The sequence below is a fragment of the Meles meles genome, chromosome 13 (genome assembly GCF_922984935.1).
Source record: "Meles meles chromosome 13, mMelMel3.1 paternal haplotype, whole genome shotgun sequence".
Lineage (NCBI taxonomy): Eukaryota > Metazoa > Chordata > Mammalia > Carnivora > Mustelidae > Meles > Meles meles.
The window spans coordinates 21,464,991-21,488,374 of NC_060078.1; the positions used below are offsets into that span (position 1 = coordinate 21,464,991).

The 23,384-nt window shown below is 40.1% G+C and overlaps 1 protein-coding gene across 5 annotated transcripts in view; it reads right to left on the bottom strand.

The window, feature by feature from the left end:
• Window positions 1-23,048, bottom strand: part of FAM13C (family with sequence similarity 13 member C) — a 154,211-nt gene extending 131,163 nt beyond the window's left edge. For 4 of the 5 annotated variants that reach the window (XM_046027091.1, XM_046027090.1, XM_046027089.1 and 1 more), the window contains exons 1-3: window positions 22,437-22,599; window positions 17,118-17,174; window positions 13,236-13,431 (exon numbers count right to left, since the gene is read on the bottom strand). In XM_046027091.1, the coding sequence (XP_045883047.1) occupies window positions 13,236-13,431; window positions 17,118-17,174; window positions 22,437-22,498 (315 nt within the window). In that variant the 5' untranslated portion in view covers window positions 22,499-22,599. The other variant, XM_046027092.1, reaches the window with a different exon arrangement.
• Window positions 23,049-23,384: the final 336 nt, after the last annotated feature.

Below are 23,384 nucleotides of genomic sequence, written 5' to 3' on the forward strand. Positions count from 1 at the left end.
TTTTCCACTGTGTTCCATTGTGACCTCCCTGCTACCCCCTCATCTGATGCCTACCTCAAGCCTGTCCCAATCTCTGCATAGAGTTGATTACTGCTTGGGGAACTGTCTCTCTGGGCTCCTCACTTACCACTAATCCAGGAGACCCCAAGGAAACATTGGTTACAACAGAGCTCACGGGGATTCCTACACTGTACATGGCCCAGGAATGGCTCTAACATCTAGATGCTGCTTCTTCCAGAGGTTTTGTCATGTTAGGAACCAATCACTGAGTTCCCACTCTGCTTTTTAGCATAAGGTGGAAGTGTGATTGTTAGAGATTTAATAAGGAGTTAAACAGTTTCTTTTTTCTCTGTTTCCATCTTGACGTTGCACATTAGGTAAAAGGCTACATCTGTCAAAGTCTTTATTAGTAACCAGTAAAACAATAAACAATATTTTAAAAGGAACCCTGAATCATTCATATTTGCCTGTGTTTTATTTAGAGCTAAACTAATTCAGTCTTCTGATGAATCCTTTTGTCCTTCAGGGAGAGCAATATCCAGGTCTTCAGAAGACCAGGCTCTCTGGTTCCTAAACCAGAGTGTCAGTTTCAGTTTCTGGCAATGCTGAGGGAGAAACTGACAGAGGGAAGAAGTGGGAGAGAATCCCTCCTGTGGATCCATATGATTTTCCTCTGGTGGTTTTTAAGTCTAATAGGTCACACGTTTAGTACAGTTAGTGTTTACTGGGTTAAAACTCACAAAAAAGTTGGGGTGCCTAGCTGGCTCCATTGGTTGAATGTCTGACCTGATTTGGGCACAGGTCATGATCTCAGTCATGAGATGGAGCCCAATGTTGGGCTCCGCACAGGGCGTGGAGTCTGCTTGGGATCCTCTCTCTGCCCCTACCCACTTGTGCACTCTCTTTCTTAAAAACAAACAAAAACACTAAAATCCAACCACACCCCTACCACACTGAGGTATTGTTTAAAAGAGCTTAAAACTTCAATGGTATTCCTTTGGTTACAGAATGTTACAGCTGAAAAGCCTAAAAATCTAACATTGGAATGTTCTTTTCTATTGGTGATGTCCCTGCCACATGGCAATATTACCAAGCTAAGCAATCGAAATATTTTATTTCATAGTGTTAATGAACAAAAGAATCGAAGCCAAACATCTTTGTTTTGGGGGGGTGGGGTTGGGGGGAATCCCCTAACTGTGGCTACAACTGACTAAAACAGTAAAAGTGGCTACAACAGTAAAAGTTGCAGAGGGCTCAACTATAAAAAATGATTCATAACAAAACCAAACTGGACATTGTTGAGTGGGAAGGCAAAGTTACATCATGACTAAAAGACCAGTGACCTGGGGCTGGAGGCAACTACAGAATAAAGTAACGCTCAAAATAGTAAAGCCATCCTTGTGTATGACACTGGGCTCAGTCTAGAGCAGCAGTTTTCAAAGTAGGCATCCCCTGCCTGGCCACTTATCTCCGGTAGCAATAATGCTCAAATATGACACTCTTGTAGTCTGTGTCTTCCATTAGTAATATTGTTTTTGATCATTTTTTAACACAGAAGCTGACTCATCAAAGTCAGCCTTTCTGTTGACTTGGTAACAGCCACTGTTCATGGCAAGTAGGGTCCAGTGGGATAAATGGTCTGCAGACGTCAAGGGCAGATTTTGAAACTTTTTTGCCCTTCTATCCAATTTTTAAGAGTTTATCATCCCTAGAAAGTGGGCTGCTTTTTCCAGGGTGATTTCATGCTGTTCAGATGTTAAAGATATAAAATGATTACTACAGTTTGACACCTAGACCTACAGAAGCTGTTGACTTCCCTTCCTAGCCTTCTTTTCCTACTCTAAAAGGGTTGAAGTTAAAAAAAAAAATCCCAGTGGCTCAGGCTACAGGCACAACTGGTTACTTTTACCTTGAAGGAGAAGGTAAGTGAGGTAAGGTGTTCATGCCATTCATTTCTGATACAGTTGCCAAATTTAGTAAATAAAACCACATCACATGCAGTTAGATTTGAATGCCAAACAAACAATAAATAATTTTGCAACATGAGTATGTCCTACTTTTTTTTTTTTGCTTGCACAAAACTCCCATTCCTATTCAAAACAGTATCTACATGGGACACACTTACACTACAAAATTATTCCTTTTTTGTCTGAAATTCAAATTTAGCCAGGCATCCCATATTTTATCTGGCAGCTACATCTCTTGCAAAATATGGAGTCTAAAACTGCAGGCTTAAGGTTGATATGTTATGTCTCAGTCCCAAAGTGATATTTAACCATGTTTGATAAAGTTTGGATTGGCAATTCTTAGTTACTCGAAATGTCAGTTCATTATGTTTCTGCTATCCAGACTTCCCAGCTTTGCTTCCAAGCTCCAAAATAGGCTGCGTAAGTCCCTGCTAAGCTGTGTTCTTTGCCTAAAGAACACCCTGCTCTTGGATAAATATCACCAAGTACATGAAGATGTGAATTTGCATATCTGTGTGTATGCAGAAACTCAGTTCCCACATCTGACAATATCCAAATTGTCAAATCTACTTTCTATAGGAAGTATTATTTTTGGATGAGATTTCAAAGTGCCTCTTAAGGAGTGCCTGGGTGGTTCAGTTGGTTAAGCATTTGCCTTTGACTCGGGTCATGATCCCAGGGTCCTGGGATAGAGTCCCGCATCCCTCTCCCTCTGCCTGCCACTCCCCTTCTTGTGCGCACGCTTTCTCTCTCTCTCTCTCTCTCTCTCTCTCTGTTAAATAAATAAATAAATAAATAAATAAAATCTTTAAAAATAATAATAATAAATTAAAGTGCTTCTTAATCACGGCACCACAGGTTTAGCTGGCATAACCCAAAGTCACTGCAATCTTCTGGCAAGAGTAAAACCATAATTATTCCTATATAAAATAATAAAACTAGTGAACTCTGAAGTTTCATTTGGCAATAGAGGGAAATAACAGTAACTAAATCTACTTTTTTCCTGACAATAATGAAGCAGGTATTTAACTGAAGGGGTACTTGTAGAAAATTCCAATTTCTGCTCAAAACAATAACAGTATGGCTGTCCTTTGGTGATACGTCATTAGCTTAATTAATGCTCTTCTTCTTCTTCCAGTCCTTGACATTAATAATAATGCTTGAGTACTAAGGACTAGAAGAGAAAAAGATCAGTTAACTTCTTCTTGCTTGAGGTTATATGCTAGTTTGAACAGACGATGTGGAAGTCATTAGTGCTGCTGGCTAGTAATTCATTAGGGTATATTGACAGGATTGTATTTCCTAGTCCCTGGCATTATGCAACTATAGTTATGGGAGAAGGACATGACCAGCTCGGGCCAATTACTAAAGAATGTAAATACTGTATGCTGCTGTGTGTATGCAGAAACCCTCCAAAGCTCTCTTTTCTCTCTGACTTTGAAACCAGCAATGTTCAAGACTGATACTGCTAAGTTAGTCTTTAACTGATCGCCGTGATCAGACACTTTCTAGGGACCAATAAAGATATGTAACATGCAAGAAATGCAATTTTGCTTTAACTACCATGTATTTTTCTTCAAACTGCTAAGGTTTTTAGTTATTTCTTATTGCAGCATAACACAGCCTGTCCTAACTCAGGGGGAATGCAATTTTTGAGGTTTCAGTGCGTATCTGGCCCAATGACTCTTTTAAATGTACTATATACAATTTTTAGCCCCCTGAAGCTTGTTGAATGTTTAAGGTTATATCATCATCACTTTTAATTCTCAACAAACTCTTAAGGTAGGTACAAAATATCATCTTTTTTATAGATGGAAAACAGACACTTAAAGAGTTAGTAAGTAAATGCTTAAAGTCATAGACACAGTAAGTGGCTGAGAACGAATTTGAACCCATAACCATGTGGACCTAAAACCGTGCTTTTCACTACCTCACTATACTACCATTCAAGTAATTAGCCCAAAGGGACAAGATTTGGAAACCCATAGAGAGGAAGCAGGTGCCAAAAGGGACAAAGATGTCCCATGGATGTCACTCTTCTTTCCATGCATTGGTACGTCTCGACTATGGACTGAATTTATAAGACTATATAATGTTAGAAACCATCTTTGGAACAATGTCATGAAAATTGGAAGTTCTTTAATTCACAATTTATTTATCTATGCAAAAGATGCAGGCATAACAAGACAATTTTAAGAGCCATTCTGTGCGGAATCCATTTGCATATCTGTTAAATATTCCAGGTAGCATATAAGTAGAGATCAGTTCTTGCCATTCTCTGTTGCTACACTCAGAAGAACCAATACCATCTATAACATTCTTCATTTTTTAAGGGGAATTCTTCTGTAACTTCTATTAATAGGTGGAATATTAATTAGATAATGGGGACTCGAGTACTACAATACCAAACTTTCAATTTTCCCATTGCTTGTAAACTTGTCTCAAACCAGTTATGTTGTTTTGAACACAAACTCCATCTGGGTGACGTTTCTTTTTAACTTTTGAGATTTAATGCCAAAGCAAATAAATCACCTCGCTTAATTCTAAGATTCCTTCATGACAGTAGATAAGCAGAATACATTTGTATATTTCAAAAAAAAGTAAAAGTTATTTTACAGATATTCCAGTTTCCCTCCTAAAAATATCCTTATTCATAAGCTTAGTCATTTAACAATAGATCGGTTATTAATTCAAAGAGACATATCAGAATCTGATGCACCATGAGAAACCAGGAACCCAGACATCAACTTAGCCTTACTTTGAAAGACACAGAATTTCTCAGATTTCCGTCCTCCCTGAATCTCAATCATTTTACTATTGGAGAAGTGAAGAGGGACTTGGAAAACAAACCTGGAGGAACACCTTTCTTTCTGACCAGTAAAAAATATTCCAAAAAATCCATAGCAGGAATTGAAGTAAAACTCCGCACTGCAGCTGCAAAACCATACAAGAGAAAAAATGCAACACAAACTCATGTGCCAAAACAATTATCTAAGGCCAATTGCCAGAAGCACAATGAATTCATCCTTTTGACACACTCCAAAGAACAAGCCCTCGAAGGCATATTCAAAACTTAAATGTCTTCCTATCACTGAAAAGCGAGTGAAATTCTGTTTGAAGTTCATTTTAGCTTTCTGGCGCTCTCAATTTCAAAGTCAATCAGCTGTACTAGTTTTCTTGCTTTATAGTTTGCACTTGCTTAGTGGTTCAATAACACATTTCAGAAAATATACATAAAGCAGATCCATGATTAGAAACAGAATCTTAGTTCCTTTGGGGGGGAGGGGGGGATGACCCAGAATTAACTATTGTCTTTCATTGTAGAGTCTCACAGAAAGAATCAGACCTAGACTCTCCAAAAATAGAAATATAGTAAATACTTCATTGTCAGGTTATTTTGCCTGAAAAATGTTTAGGGGGTTTTCATTTCCGCAGAAAAATTAAAATGCAAATTTCACAATCAGACCTGGATTCCTTTCCAGCCTCTTAACACATCTACTGGAGCCAAATGGAGGAAACCTAATGCTGATGTACACCAGACGGAACAGCTGGTCTCCCCAAGGAAGTGGATTAGCAGCATGATTCAGTACACAGCTCACTGCAGAAAAGCTCTCTATATAGCCTCCTAGTTTTTGTCTTCTGCTAAAATAGCCACCAGAGGGAAGGACAGAAGGTTGGTGCATTGCCTGATGCCAGCTGGTAGGAAATGAGGATGGGAAGACTTAATCTACCAATGCTAAAGCTAAATGCCCTCTGGATAGTTATGAGGTCCTATACAGGTACTTGGTTCTGTTGGTCAAATCCAATGATCCCCAAATCAGGTCGTTAAGGATTAATACTACAGTAATATAGAATTCTTTTTAACTTTTTACAAAATATTACAATATATATAATCTACTGTCTTTTTAAAAACTGCAAATGTTGGGCTGCCTGGGTGGCTCTGTCTTCAGCTCAGGGCATGATCCCAGGGTCCTGGGATTGAGCCCTGCAGCTGACTCCCGGCTCAGCAGGAAACCTGCTTCTCCCTCTCCCACTTCCCCTGCTTGTATTCCCACTCTCACTGTGTCTCTCTCTGTCAAGTAAATAAATAAAATCTTTAAAAAATAAAAATAAATAAAAACTGGAAATGTTACTTTTAATCAGTTGGGGAATGTCAATAAATATGGATTTTTTAAATTAAATATGGGTTTATACATTTTTATTGAATAATCAGGGAAGTGTGAATACAAGAAATTAATGTGAAACAAATAGTTCTAGAAAAAGGTAGATATTATACAAAGAACAGAAAAGGCTGATCAAGACTGGTGGTCGTACATAATAAATAGAAAGTATGCATGGAGGGAGTCTAATAGTAAATCAGCCCCAAAGTTTTCGAAGATGACAAATTACCCAGATATTCTAGATGGGAGAGATGAAAGCTCCAGAGATCACTGTTAGTCATAATGAGATATAATAAGACACATCTACAATTTTATTGAGATATAAATGACATATAGATTCAAGTGTACAACAAAATAATTCAGTATATGTATATATTGTGAAATGACCACCGCAATGCCAAGTTAACTTCCACCACCATACATAGTTATAATTTTTCTTCTTGTAATAAAAACTTATAAGATCTACTCTCTTAGCAACATTCATAGTAACCATGTTGTATACTATATCCCTAGGACTTATTTATTTTCTATCTGTAAGTCTAAATCTTTTAACCATCTTCACCCATTCCATCTACCTTCCATATTTTATGTAATACATCACAAAATATTATAACAAATATAATCTATTGCCTTCAATAAGTCCTCCTCCCTGGAAAGAGTAATAATCTACTTTGATGAAGAATTTCTGCTTTAACACAAATTCACAAGTCCTATTTTATCTTCAAATTAATCATATCAAACCATCAATAAAACCTGACCTTTCAGGAGACAAGTCATTGAATGGTTCCTTTCCAAGCCATTTTTTTTTATAGCCCACCATCTAAGGAAGGCAGGGCTAAATAAGCAGCAAAGAAAGGTGCAATTGATCTTGGTTCAAAATAGTCTCCTTATTTTTAATATCTTAACTTCTTTGAGGAAATTCTTGCATTGTCTTCTCGATTCTTGGACTTTCATTGGATCAGCAAATACACATAAGTGACTTGCCCTTCTTCTTTTAAATCACTCATATACAGTGAGTAAAAAATTAAACCTCAGATTCTGCTACTTTCACCGAGGGCTCCTCAGAGAAATGGCAAGATCAGGAGGAAAGTTGCTCAGAGTGAGATTTAAATCTGATTCTACAAAAACAAAATCTCTGAATCTGACTTTGGGATTGATCGGAAAGGTATGAAAGATCAAAACTTTCAGCAGCTACCATCTGGCCCCCTTCTCCCTTATCCATATCTCCATTTCCAACCTGATTAGGATCAGATTGAGGTTCCACTCTGGCGTGCTGAATACAAACTTTTTGATAAGAGAACCCAGAATAGCAATAGCTAAACATTTATGGTTCTGTTCAGCTGTGAAACAGGTTATTTTTAAGTCATAATGGTTGTGCCCACAGGGTCTTCACAGGTGCTTTTAGGGAATGATGATCAGAGGAAACCAGTCAGAACTGTGTCTTGATGGTGACCACAAGTGTTGGGTAGGATTTGAAGTATAAGCCTCAGTACCCCCAAATAAGTCCAGCTTCACAAACAGAACCACTGTCTCAACCTCAGTGCATGGTAAATCTGCTTAATGTTACATTTATCCTGTGATTGAAACTCTTTTGAAATAGCTCTACCAACTTCTGTGTTTGTTCAAGTCCTTACGGGATTTTGCCTGATGATATTAACCAACAACACTATAGTATTATCAGGGATAATTATAGTTATCATTTAAAATGCAGACTTGTTTACATTTGAATCTAGCATCATCCAAGCTAGTGTTTTTCAATCAGAAGTGTATATCAGGGGGCGCCTGGGTGGCTCAGTGGGTTAAGCCTCCGCCTTCGGCTCAGGTCGTGATCTCAGGGTCCTGGGATCGAGTCCCACATTGGGCTCTCTGCTCAGTGAGAAGGCTGCTTCCTCCTCTCTTTCTGCCTGCCTCTCTGCCCACTTGTGATCTGTCTCTCTGTCAAATAAATAAATTAATTTAAAAAAAGAAGTGTATATCAGACTTTCTTATGGAGTTTAATAAAAATGCAGATGTCTAGGACATACACCAGACTTAGCAAATATTTTACTTTACCTTCTTGGCATGTTCTTTCAAGATTATTATATCTCTAAGTTTTTCCCTCTGTAAAAATTACATTTATCTATTTTTGTACAATCAGAAGTAAACTCCCTGACTTCTTTAAAAATAGATTTACTCATCATCCTTTGAAACATTCTTTCTAATTTGGGGGCAATGATTCTATTATCTTGTTTTGCATGTCACATCTATTCATTATTCTTATTATGAGCTCTCATCAGACTTTTCACATTTGAAAATGATCCATAAATTAATCACAACCAGTTTCAGTTTCTGTCATCTATACATGTTTGTTTTCCTTAGATGCTTGCCGGCAGGTTCTACTACCAGCTTCAAGCCAGAGTTTTCAACTAAAAATACTTTCAACAGTCCCAGATGCTTCAAACAGTTGACATTTTCAAGGACAGACTCTTGGGTACAGGAATCTGATGACTCCAATAGGCTGAGTCAAGATTTATAAAACTTTCATCAAGACAGCTTTATGCTCCTGCTAACCCAAGATCAACAGGAACAAAAAATATTTGCATAAGACTAAATGCACTGATAAGGGAAATTTTACTATAGTTTTTTGTTTAGAATATTGTTATTTTAATGTTCTGTTTACTGGATCTATGAGACAGTCCTTTCTCTACTTCATCTCACAATTTAGTAGATTCTTGTATTAACTATGTTTTATTATTTTCTGTATTTTTGATGCCCTGGCCTCTGGAGCCCCACACACTGGGAATTACATTCTCCTAGGGCTAGCCAATTCTTAGAACATAAATGACTTGCCCAGGAGTGAACCTTTCACATGTAAACTACCAATGCAGAGTCCATACTTGGAACCAACTCTTGTATCTGGCTCATACACTCCAGAAGGCAATTTTTCTTTTTTAATTTATTTGACAGAGAGAGAGACATCACAAGTAGGCAAAGAGGCAGGCAGAGGGAGAGGGGGAGGCAGGCTCCATGCTGAGCAGAGAGCCCGATGCGGGGCTCAATCCCTGGACCCTGAGATCATGACCTGAGCTGAAGGCAAAGGCTTACCCCACTGAGCCACCCAGGTGCCCCCAGAAGGCAATATTCCTCTGCCTTAATCATCTGAACCAGGTACTGGAGAGTCCCTATACCTCAGAATCTACTGAAATGAATTAAACTCGTCAATCCTAAGGCTGCTTTACCCTGCCCCACCTTGCCTTTCCCATAGAAACCACATAAAGGCTTCTGCCTTGCTTTCCACCTGTCCCTTCCACTTTCTGACTAACCTTGGTGCTCCTTGGTCCGGCACAGCATGGCATGCTCCCTTTCCTCTTGAGAATGAGGAGTGGGAATCTTTTCAAAGAGCGGTCATCCTCTCATCAGTTGGCCTCACCATTTATGAGTAGTAATAATAATAAAACTATATTTTAAAACCGTCCCATTTAGGTAAACTGAGATGAAACATTTAAAAGTGATGTCCGAGTCTCACTGACCCCAGAGTTCAGAAACTCACCCTGCATCCTGACCTTTCGTTGCAATGGGGTTAGTTCCTATATTCAATAATAATCTGTTCTCCTTTTTACCAGAATAAAATAGAAAAATCCGTTATGCAACCAAAATCTTGCCTGGAATGCCATCCTGAGAAGGGTTTTCATTGAATCATGTAGAACAGACCACCTTTAAGGAACAAAGGCTTTACTTACATAGCCAATGCCTACAGGGGCCTCCTAGGATAACTGACCTGCTACCTGGTTTACAGGGTCTAACCTTAAGGTGGTAAAGATGGTCACTTGCTGGCAAGCTAGAAACCTAATGTTATTTTGTGAATCTCAAGAAGAGAGTAATATATCCAAATGCATAGGTACAGTTGAAACATAGTGGAGAGAGCTTCTTGAACTTAGCTCCAGACCTTGGGTTTGCAAATAATAGAGCCATTGAAAGTCCAATCTGAGATCCCCATGAAAACTCCCAGAGAAAAGTTAATATTGTAATTATTCAATACCAAATGACTTTACATTTTGCAAAGCATGCTTAACAAGGCCTATATAGTAAATTGACACTCTTGCTATGCCTATGCAAATACTCAGGGCAAACCTAATGAGTTTAGCCTTATTTTGTGATTAAGAATAATCTTTCCTTGAGATTCTTATGATCACAAGAGGGAAGAGAAGAATGTAAAGAAAAATTATAAATGACTTTAAAATATCATGGATGTCCTGGCTAACTCATCCATCTGGATAATCTTTGCTTTTGTTTTTCTATGACTAGGCTATTTTTACAAGGCTGTAGACACAGAAGTGAACTTGTAGATACTGATGGCAATGCAAATAATTCCTCATGTCCAAGAGAAAGTAATTGATTATCACGTCATGGATATTGTAAGTTTTGCCAATTGTGTGTCCATTTGCAAATTTAATTCTGCATTCCTCATCAGACTACAAATATGTGATACTTTGCATTCTCTTTTGAACTGGTCGTACTATCTTACTGATTCCTTTGTTAATTAATAATTTAAATAAAATCTTTAATACACCTTTATTTCATATCTGTAGGAGAGTCATGATTATATTCTGTTAAATGTAACTTTTAACAACTGAATAAGATCACACTTACATTTTCACACCAAAAAACGATGATACAATCATCCGTACACCTCTCTTAACCAGTTTTGAATTACTCAACACATAATACTAAGTGACTACCACATGCTACAGGTCTAAAGAGAGACAAGAAGGACTGAATCACTGCCTTAAGAAACTTGCTCCCACGGAGCTAACGTTTACCCAAACTTTGTCTAGCTTCAGCGGTCAATATCACAAAACTTTAAGGCAGAAAAAAAAATACCCTTGGAAAATTCTCCCCAAGTAATCTTTTCTAAATAGGTAATTACTGGTTAGCAGCACAATATACAGCAAAGGAAAAAAACTCCAAAGTGAAATCATGGGTTTTATATAAAAATTAAGTTGTAATTAGTATAAGGGCTTAGGTAAATCACTTGACTTATAGTTGGAAGATCTGCATACCTTTTCTTAGAAACATTGTGCTTTTATGGAAAAGACCTTCCACTCAAGTTCTTCCAAATCTGTTTAAAGAGGTTATATAATCCCTCTAATCCTTAGTTTTTACATTTGCAAAAAAATATAATAATACTCATTCCATGGGATTGTGGTAAAACATGGTACATGCCTGGAACATGGTAAATACTTGAATACATGTTAGCTGATTTTACTAATAATATTATTTATAGAGTATTTATAGATTCAGTTCTTGTTCAATACTCAACCAATGTTAATTCTCTCTCCCCAAAGAAAATAGGAAGAATGAACTGTTTCATATTTCTCCCATATATGGAAGATCTAAAATATTATTATCATAGTTCTCTTTGGAGGAGATCTCATTGTGTGGATAGAGATGTTAAGAAGGAACTAGAAATTTTACCTGCAGGCCACGATTCCAATGCTGTATTATAAGCAAAGATAATACAAGCATATCTCTCCCCAGAAATCTCCCTGTGTTTGTGAGCAATGGATTGGAATTACATGCCCCATTAGCATCTTATTAGAAGTGGCAACTGTGTAATTTCTGAGAGCCAGGCTAGGATGACAAGAAAGAAGACACTCTGGGAGACATGGCAGGTCACCCAATCCTCAAAGTATCACAGGAGACCCTTGGCAGGAGATTCAAGATCAGTGCGTCCCTAAGACCCATCAGACTCTGGAGGTAGCCCTTTAGGTATCTGTATCCTCCTCAACACCACACTCCTAATCAGATTAAGCGTGGGGTGCATTCAGTAATGGGCAGTTTCTCAAGTTCATCACAACTCAAACAGTATTTTGCATTCACTTCTGTCTGGAACTCAACTCAGTTAAAAATAATTACCACCCAGCTTTATGAATGCAAAGGGCACTTTCATTTTATTGCAAAATTAACTGACTAAATAAGAGTTTCTAATACCGAGGAAGAAATGAGCTAAAAATCACAAGCCAAATAAGAAAATAACAAGGTCAAATAAGGTGTTCAGCCAAAGGTGTTCTAACAGGAAGATTAACCTGGTGCCCATTTGCTATATAGGACTGGACTTAAAGTTATACAATTAATCTGTTACACGTAGAACCTCCCACATTATTTTTAAGGCTTAAATATTAACAAAAAAGCAAAGTTAATATTAATGAAGCACCTATGTCCCCAAAACTGTATTATAAGTATAATCTCATTAACCTCTTAGTAAGGTAAAGGTGGATTATATTCATTTAAATTTTTTTAAAGCATCATAAATTATTTAAGGAGTTTTCCAAGATTTAAAAACATCACCATCTTTGCTACATCCCTCTACAACTTGAGAAAGTTTTTAAAAAATTAGAAAATTTCCCAAATCAAATGGGAAAAAAAAAATGCTTCATCCATTCAATTAAATACTTACTGACCTCAAAGAACCTGATACTACATACATACAAACAGGCACGTGTGCACTTGAATATTTACCCAAGTCTACTAAAGGGCAGCTAAGGTGAGTGGCTCCGGGTAAACTTGGGATTTTTGATTTGCTAAAAAGAAATCTCCGAGGCGAACCATAAGAGACTATGGACTCTGAAAAACAACCTGAGGGTTTTGAAGGGGCGGGGGTGGGAGGTTGGGGGAACCTGGTGGTGGGTAATAGGGAGGGCACCTATTGCATGGATGTTGTGCAAAAACAATGAATACTGTTACGCTGAAAAAATTAATTAATTAAAAACATTAAAAAAAAAAGAAAAGAAATCTCCGAGTTTGGGGCAAGAGCAGAGTGACCTGGTTAAGCGACGAATGCTGGAGATCCTCCTCCACTCTCCGCTGCAAGAATGCAGCAGCGCCTCTGAACCACTGTCAAAGCCCAGGGTGTAACGGATCCTTCTGAAGGGAGCTAGATTACCAGCCTGCTGAGAACCCTGCGCTGGGAGTGCCATCCCTGTGTCCCAGGCCTGCCCTATGCGCACGAACCGGGTCAAGCTCGCTAACCACCTCCTGCAAAAGAACGCGCTCACACTGCCTGCCAGAGCGGTGTCCTCGTGGGAGAAGCACCCACTTGGCAAAGGCCTGGGGAGGTAGAGTCCGCTACCTGACTTTCTCCGTGGCTCCTCCCGCTCTCCGCCTTGAGCAGGGTCTTGGGCTTCCGGGACTTGAAGTTGCCCATGCTGGGTCGCAGCACGCCGTCCACCTGCACGGTCTGCTCTACATGCTGCGGCGGCGACGGCGGCACGGGCTCCTCTAGGAGAGCCCGGGCGTCGGGGTAGTTTTCTTTATTGTCTTCATCTCTAAAACAGGAAAGACCCAATTTAGAAAGCACCCAAAAAAGTAATACACTGCTGCGGGAAAGCGGGGCTGGCACGCTCACTGCTGCTCTATTTATATGGTATCTAGCAAAATGTTTAGGGTAGACTTAGTTTCACAGGAATAAGAACCTAAGAAATGTGAATTTCACTGTTTGGATCATTCCACCTTACCTTCTCCTTTTTACAAGTGGATACATACTTTTTTTTTTTTTTTTTTTTTTTGCAGTTGTCGCTTTGCGCATGATATCATATTTGTTCTTAATTTTTCACTTCAAGATGCTTTGATGTATGTTTTTTCTCTGACAAAAATGTGGGTTTCGGGTTAGAGATTGTCAGCCCGGTTTTACAGATTAAGACCCTAGAACTCAGGGGCACTTGGGTGGCTCAGGTCATGATCTCAGGGTCAGGAGATCAAGCTCCAGGACAGCTGCAAGTGTGGAGCCTGCTTAGGATTCTCTCTCTTCCCCATCCTTCTCTCGAAAAAAGACAAGAAAAAAAAAAAGGAAAAAGAAAAAAAAACTCTAAAACTCAGAGAATAAATGAAGTTCCTGGGAAGAGTTAATTCACCCAGAGACCCGGAGTGCTAGCGAGGTCTTCAGTCTTTCCTGTATATATGGACTTGGTTTAAGGCATGATGCTTCCTCCTCGCTGGCATGTTTAGAATTATCTCCCTACAATTTTCAAAGGCCTTTAGAAGTTTAACAGATGCTACTTGGATAAAATATAAAACAAGGGCCACGTTTTACCCAGCAAAACCATCTGAACAACACCTTCTGTGTGCACTCAAAGATCCTTGTCCAGGTTCCATCAGTGTGGAATTGCTGGAGGTGATGAAACGGGCTGGTGTCACCTTCCCAGTGAGTGTGTCACACACACAGCCACTTTTAACTTTTTAACGTTCACTAACCAAGCAAATTCATACAATATAACCTACTGTTTCAATGTCTTCAAAGTAGTGACGTAACACTTTCATTTGAAGCCATTAGTCCCTCTTAAATCTAGATGCAATTATTTTCTTATTTTGCTAAGAATCCAGGGATATAACCAAATGGGGTGTCCTCTTTATACAATTACTGTTATCATTCTTAATCCAGTGGCAATCATTTGGTACTAGATCATATAATTCTCTAGGGTGGCCACTTCCTCTCAGTGGTGTTTTTCCCTCCCATTCCTTAATCCGAGCATTCATAAAATAAAAGATTTTGGTAAGGTCAGATAGGAAGCAATTCCTTGTAGCTCAAGGACACACAAAGCCAAGAGACAAGACCAACAAAGAAAGGATTTCTATGCCCACTGTTCAAGATGCCTTTTCGCAAACAAAACAGAGATTAAATTCACTAAACTGATATCAGGAAGATGAACTCCAGTTAGCCTCTGGGAAAAGATCAAAGCAAACATCAAGGATAGGAATTCTGGAGCATGACCCAGGTGCAACTGGGCAAAGTGTGGAAATAAAACTACGTGAAACTGTTAATTTTAAGCCCCCAGACAAACTTCATAATGCCTGGTAAAGGAGAACCCAACAAGTGAAATAATTCTTCAAGTGAAATATTAATAACTGAAAAAAAATTAAACAGAAAGTTAGTGCCAGAGACACTTAAGAGCGATTATAATTTATTTACTTACTTACTTATTTACTTATTTTTAGAGAGAGAAAGAGAGAGGTCAGAGAAGGAGCAAAGGGGGAGAGAGAGGAAGTCAGAAAGAATCCCAAGCGTACTCCACCCTGAGCCAGGTGCCTGATGAGGGGCTTGATCTCACCACCCGGAGATCATCACTCCGTGATCAAGACCTGAGCTGAAACTAAGAGTCAAACACTCAACCGAGTCACCCAGGTGCTCCAAGATCAATTACAATTTTTAAAATTCTAAGTCACTAATGGATTTGGAAACCAATATCAAACCATAAGTTGGAACTGTACTAATTCATGTGAAATGCATTTCTCTCACTGGAAACAATGTTTATCCCTGTATTCTATGCTCCTGGGTGAGAAACAAAAGGGAGAACATCTGCCTTTACAGGAAACCTAAATGTTCCTCATTCAAGGAGGATTCTAGAACATTAAGATAAGAAAGAAAAACTCATTTTTCAAATCTAAAATGGTTCTTTTGATAGACTCATCCCTAAAACAATACCTGGACTTCATTTTTACATATTTTCAAGGTGCCCAAATTCACCTCCTTGACTTGAAAAGCAAAGAAGGTTGGTGTGGGGAAGCAAAGAACATCTTTCTCTCATTATACAAATACCTAAACACAAATAGTCATCTTTAGAAATACACTTCTAACCTGTTACTGGTTTCTCAGAATCTCCAAAGCAGGAAAGTACAAGTTATATAATTTATGCCACTACTTAGTGGAATCAATCATAACTGGGAATGAGTCTGAAAGATCCTCCTCTATATTAATTGCATAGCCTGGGCCACAGCACATCACCTCTCGAACCCTCAGCCATGAGATGGCATTCTCTCTACCTGGCAGAGATCATACCTGCCCTGTGAAATGCCTACCATAGAAAGCTGGTTCAACACCACAGCTCAATAAATGGGAACTATTGTTACTTTAACAGGGTTTTAGTCAAGTGGTTATTTACAAAGAAAATACTGAGGGTTCTTTTTCATCTCCCCAATACCTCCAGGATAAATTCCAGACTCCTTAGTGAGGTACACCAACCCTTTGAAATCATGTCTTTGTTTATCTCTGGAGCTTTACTTCTTATCACTCTTGGCCTCACTCCCAAATGTTCTCAAGCTTCCTGCCATCCTGAACTTCCTGCTATTCCTACAACTCTATTTTTTGTACCTTCTGTTGGCTTTCCAGCAAGCCGTTCCTTCTGCTTGGTGGCATCATCTTTTTCTTAGCCTCATATCCTCCCCCCCCCCCCCACACACACACACATACGAAGTCATGTGCTACTGTAATTTTCTTCAGGAATCCATCCCAGAAACCTCTCTGGGCTATTTGGTGCTTCTAAATGAATCCTCTGTCTACCTCTAGTAAATGAGCACTTAATGCACTACAGCATCATCGTCTACATGGACTGGTTTCTGGCACACAAAATAGGCCTCTGACAATTGTTTGTTATCCAACAAATGGACCCAACAGTCAGAGAGACCTGAGTCCAAATTCTGCCACATAGTAGCTATGTTAGTTTGGATGACATATAATCCTTCTGAGCCTCAGTTTCCCCACCTCCAGGAGGAGGAGGGAAACACCGACATCCTTTCAGTTATTTAAATTAAATAATAAAATGTATGTGAAAATGCTCTGAACAAAGCAAATGTGGAAGAAATGGTTAACTATGAAGGTTTTGCCATATCATGAACCCCTTGATGACCAAGACCATATTCCAAACACTCAATGACATGTTTGGTAAATAAATCTATAACCTCTTCCATAGGGTCTATGATGGGAACACTGAGATGGGATAATCAATCTTGAATCCAGTAGATGTTTACTGTGCATTCCCCACATAAAAGGCACTGTCTCGGGTACTAAGGCGACTACCCCAAAATGGACATGACAAAACTTCCTTAAGAACTGACATTTTATTATAAGAACTTTTACACAAGAACAGCTGATTCTTAGATTCAAAGAAAAGGCTAAATACTCCAGACACACATGGTTTCTGTCCTTCCTAATTAAGAACCAAGCAATAGTGGGTCATACCTGATACTGGAGCAATCAGTCTGGTCTTCATGTAGGGAGGCTGTGTCTTCGTCACACCTGGAGAGAAGGAACAAAACCACATCAGTTCCAACAGCCTGCAGCAGCAGAAGCAGCAAGAGTCTAGAATTAGATTCGCACGGTAAACTAAAAAATAGAACAACCCTCACCACTCTCTCTCAAACTAGCTCCAATTCCCAGCATGTCTACATGGTAACGATACCAATGTGGTCATGTTATGTCATCTTAAAAGCTCAGAACCTGAAGCAATACTCTTGTTTCATCCACTGCTCAGCATCACCTAAACTAACAAGATCTTGGCAAGGACCCAGCTGTTCAAAGCACTTGAGGGGACATCTAACACCAAGACTGGTGAGTTCTTCCTGGCTCAAAAAGAGACTCTACCGCATGCCCGCTGAAATGTCCTCTGCTCCAGATGGTCCCAAACCACACCAGCTCCCAACTGGCTTCTTCCATTGACCTCCAGACTTTCAATCCCATTCCTTATCACAAACTTCTGGAATAACCCAGTGAAAAACTCATGGCTCTTCTATACTGAAAAATCTGCAGTGTTCCACACTGCCCGGGGGAATCTAAAGTAGGACCATTCTCTCACTCAAGTGTAGAGCCTTTGTTCCTGTTCTCAGCCATTCCCACCCTCCTCCAGCCTGGAATGCTTTTTCCACCTTCAACTCCTACTCATCCTTCATTGCCCAAGTGAAGTCTCATAAGCTCCATGATATTTCCCAGCCAAGTTCACCCACAGGCCTCATACCTACTTTAAAACTTAATACATAAATGTTTATTCTATATTCTGAGATTTTGGTAACCAACTGTATCTTGCCTCCCACGGCTCTGTAATTCCTCTGTACCTCTGACATCTCTTCAATTAGTTGTTAATCCCATGAAAAGAAATGATTTTTTTCTAGACACACTGTCCCAGTGCCCACAGTGCTACCCCCAAAGTAGGCATTCAATAAATAATTGAACAGAATCATTAGGTCTGACCCCTCAGCAAGACTGGAAATACTTTAACAAGCATTCCCTGAACGTGTACTACCCTTCAGGTACTCGTTAACGATTAGACCTGTGCGTTTCAAACTCTTTGGGACTCAGAACTGACCAGTTCGTTTTCTATTTCCAATCTGCTATGGTAGTTTGGTAAAAATGTCACAGGAATGCCAAATTCCCTTAGAAGTTATTAAATGCTTACTCCCTATTTCTGTACTTTCCTTGTCTCAGGTAAGTTACAAACAATTTGGGGACCAATACTTCCAGTAGTACTACTTCTAAAGGACACAAAGTTGAAAAAGACCTGGACCCTGCTCGGATAGAGTCACAATGTAATGAGTGGACAAAAATAAGTAAGTATCTACATATATAAATATAACCAAATATAGTAATAATATTCATGCTATATGAAATAATTTAAAATTTTTAAATATTCCTTACTTGCAACATTACATAATTTATCTATAGAACAAACTGATGAAAGCTCCAGTCCTCTTCCCTTACTATCCCTTTTAAATTATGTACTTTAAGGAATTAAACAAATGCCATGTAGATTCTAACTCTCTCTGCCTGCTGAAATATCTTGTTCCTCCTGCCAGTTTAAAAAAAAAAAAATCAGTCAACTTAACACAGTACTCTTTTTAACAAAATAATTAAATTTTCTTGCTTTCTCATGTTTTTGACTGTCAGTAAACCATTCTGTCCATTTCATGGAAATAACAATTGAATTCATAAGTATTGCCTTGTTCTCCTCTGTTAGAGGCATTCACTTTAATAGATCATCTAGGCTTTGTAGTGTGAATGAAAATGTTTCCCAATAAAAGTAACCTCACTAAGTAGAAAAATCAGCAAAGAAGAGAAACCTAGGATTTTTGCTTCCAAAAATCTAGGGTTCAATCAGAGTTTCAACCCTAGAGCTCAACAATACCTATTGTTTGGGAATTTGGCAAGAACTTTTTTTTCTCCCCCTCACTTGATTTATTAACCTTTCTTTTCAAAGTACAATTAGGTAAAAATGGAAACTCGGCACCAGAACATACAAAATTGCACATGCTTTCTTAAGGATGAGGCCAGACCCTAATTAATTGATCATATTTTCAGGCCTATTGAATGACTTCGGTTCCTGCTCAAGGAAACACAATTCCTAGGTCACAGATACAGCAATGAAATAGATCTGTCTACAGGCTTACATGGGCACGTATACCCGCTCCTTTAGTTCAGCTGGGTTGTACATCTGCTCTGATGACCAGTAAGTTTTATCGAAGTAACATGTCCTTTGTGACTCTTCTACTGATTCCTTAAACAGGAGCCCCTTGTGCAATGTTGTCCCAGTTGTAAAACAGGATTGCTCAGTAGCAACCCATATCCAGACATCCCCATTCCAGCAAGAAAACCAGCTCAGATCAAGTGCCCAACTGGTGGGATGCACATGGCATCCTCTTCCTGCATTGTAGCCCCAGTATAGGATTTTAAAGACCAATGAGTGTGGGCCCCACAGGTACCTCAGCCTCACTAGATCAGCTAGTCCCTGGGGGTGACGCCCAGGAACGCGAATTTGTAAACCAGGTTGCCTCCCAAACACACACAAACATAACGAGTATGATTCTAAGAAGTTTAACACTGATCTAAAGTTTTTTTAAAAACCCAGATCAGAACTGTGCTAACTCCAACACAATCACCCATTCTAGGTTCTCACTTTGGGATAAAGCCTGAGAAACTAGGTCTTTCACAAGTCCCAACTCCCTTCTCCAGTTCACAGTAATAATCAGTTGATTTTGAGAACCACTGCTTCGGATGATAACTAATTCATTGCAAAATTCACTGCTGGCCAGGCTTCATTTCACGTATCAGCATAGCCAGGGCAACATAGGAAATGACCATGGAAAAACAGATGAAAGGGACCTGCAGATACAGAAGGGAAGGCCAAGGCCACTCTAATCTTGGAAGAATTTGGGTAGAAAAAGAAACTGCATTGGTCCAGAGCTGCACAGACAATGCCAGGCCTGGGAAAAACTGAGAAGAGAATAAAATCTAGCCTTAAGTCCCTCCCAATTCCCCTTCCCTTTGACTCTAATAGGACCCCCAATTGGCCAGACTGACCCCTGCCAGGCTAGACTACCTGACAACATAATTTATATTAAAGCATTAATGACAACTTGAATCTGCCTCCTAGGAGCACAAATTTTTTAATTTCCATGTTAATAATGGTCACCATCAGAAGCCTTAATCTCAAAGAAATCATCTCTAGGTATAATTTCAGACACGAAGGAAATAAGTGAATGTGGGTAGGAGGAAGTAGGAGGAGATGGGGAAAGGAGGAAGAGGAAGTTTTCAGGCAAGTGCTTCCTCTGTGTACATTAAGACCACACCCAAATATTTACTGAGCACCTGCTACATCTGTGTGTCAGGACAGAGATTGCAGTCCTGTTGGCTTTGAGATAATGCCCAAAGAACAAAGGAAAATACTTCATGTAACGGAGGAGAGGAGAAAATGTATTATTAGACAATGACAGGTTTTCAATGACCCTACTCTGTGTTGTGTTACACCTGTGAAGCTTTTGGTAGGTTTTAAATATGCTCCTTGGATTTTTAAATTAGCCAGATGACATTCCAGTTGTCACTCGGGGTCTTTTAAAATAATTCACTGTCACTTCTCTGAAAACAACAACAGGATCTTATGCAATCAGAACTCCTTGAGGAGTGTCCAAAGAAAGGTACCAGCCTTTCCCCACAATTAAGTGCAAAACCTTTTCCAAAAAATTGTCCATGTGAAATCTGGGACTGAGTATCTCCATTTTGAAGCTGCTATGCCCAGGGCTGACTCTGGGGATTCAGCCACAGAGGGTTCCCAAGAATCAGGCACGGAAAGCACTGGGTATTTATAAGCCCAGCCCAGGGAGGGGAGCAGCACCTGTGCACCTGAATCAGGAAGTCACAGCCTATCTTTGGCCTGCACATTTTGGCACACATCCCTCCCCCTCTCTCAGGCTTTTGGAAAAGCCACAGTTGCAGCAATCTCATTAACAGATGTGGGTCCCAATGAGTATTTTACATGTCATATATTTTATATGACATCTTCTAAAAGTCAAGCCCAGGTTGTTTTTTTTAAGTAACTCCATTTAAGTGAGCCCAAAGCTTGGCACTAAGAGGACAGCTTATCCAAACACAAAAACAAAAGGATGTGGGAAACAAGAGAGCCTGGGAAGCCCCGCAAAATCTCACCCCTCCATCACCGAGTCACTGTGACGGTGGTAAGATGTGACACTCTCCTATCCATTCCCACATTCACTTGCCTTTGGGAAACTTTAGCAAACACTTCCTAAGTTACTGGGCTTTCTGTATCAAACTTGCAGCATTTTTTAAACACAGTTCAGTATACAACCTTATATATCCTTTTTTCCTGAAAAACTGTTGAGTGAGTTTTACCAAGAGGTCCCAGAAGTAAACATCATGAGTTAGTCTAAAGAAAGACTGCTAAATGAAGTGTAGGTATTTAATATATTTGTAAATTTTATATAAATTACATATAATATTAGTAAAATATACTACCTATTAATTTTTAACATATATGTATCATATTGCACCAGGAAAACATATTAAGGAAGGGATGACAAGAATTAAAACCATGAACTATAACTGTCTAATAAAAAAATACTATGCCTGCTGGCCTTGAGTAAAATATTATACTCCTTCATCCCATGTTCAAATATTAGTTGCCCCAATCAGCAGCTTTAACCAGAGGACAAGAAGATGCATTTCTCCTAAGCCAGATCTTTGAGGTCAGAAGACAAAACTGACAAAGGGCACCCAAGAAAAGTTCACTGTGTCTTAAAAATCTGTAGACAAGAGAGGGTGAGAATAAGTTTAGCCTGTTTATCACATACTGGAATTCGACTCAAGTCCTTTCACATCTATCTCCTATTTGTTGTAAATGTATACAGCCTGCTCCATGAAAACTGACACCAATGTTGGCAAAACACAACAAAGCTTCCTTTCTGACATGTCAAACAGATTTTGTTAAAAAAAAAAAAAAAAAATCTGAGCTCCAAGAACACAAATCGTAGAGCGCTGAGCTCCTGCAAGCAATTAGCTTGTTATAATATCTCTCCCACAGCTGCTAAAAGGCTATTTCAACCTGTAAAGATTTCTGGGCCCCATCAGTCGGCACCTCTCACGGTCTTCACAGCTCCAGATTACAAGAGACAATGCATCTATCACGAAGAGCGGCTGGGGACGGTGGTGGATACCTTCAAGATAGTTGCTTCCAGAGAAAGGCATGCAAGTGTTATTTTAATGGCAAGAATCACTTACTCTGTTACAGCGGTGCTGCTGAAGGAATTATCCTGAAGGCTGAAACAGAAACAAGAAAACATCAGCCAAGTCCGGCCGGGGAGCCGTCTCCCTGATTGCTCTCCGGGAGTTAGAGCATACACACAAACATGGCATTGCAAGGCAAGTCTCAGGGCTCGCCCGGCACGCTCGCTCTACCTTGGGCTGCTGTCTGCACATGCTCGTAACGACACCCCCAGCTGGGGCCCAGCCGCACGGGCGAACCACAAAGCCCGGCAGCCCGCGAGGCTACGGGGACAGAGTTGGGCGGGGCGGGGCGCGGCGGCAGGGCCAGCCCCGGGCTCCCGGGCTCCCCGGCTCCCCGCAAGGAGCGCCTGGGGAGTCACGGCGACCCCGACCTCGCCAGCCCCGCGCGGCGTTTAATCCCGGCTTCTCGGTGCCAGCCACCCCCGGGCTGGCAATGGGAAAGCCCAGCCGTTTCTGCCTAGGTGCTGAAATCTCTGGGGGACTTGCTTTCTTCCAGACGTCTCCTGCCAATTTTACACAGCTACCCCCTCTAGGGATGGGAGGCTGGCAGAAATTCATCCGTCGGGAGGGAGCCAGAACCGGGAGGAGGACATATCTGCTGCTACAGCTCTGTGTGTGTGTGTGTGTGTGTGTGTGTGTGTGTGTGTGTGTGTGTGTCCTGCTTTTCACTGCCCTGTGTGTGTGTGTGTGTGTGTGTCCTGCTACAGCTGTGTGTGTGTGTGTGTGTGTGTGTGTGTCCTGCTTTTCACTGCCCTGTGTGTGTGTGTGTGTGTGTGTGTCCTGCTTTTCACTGCCCTGGAAAAAGAAGAACCTTTGAAGGAGGGCTCACTGCATCACACCCGCGCTCACACCCGCGCTGTTTGCACTGTCATTTCAGTCTCCAAGAGGAAGCGCCCAGCCTCGGACGACACGGCTGTGAATGAGCCCACGCGGGGCGAGTGG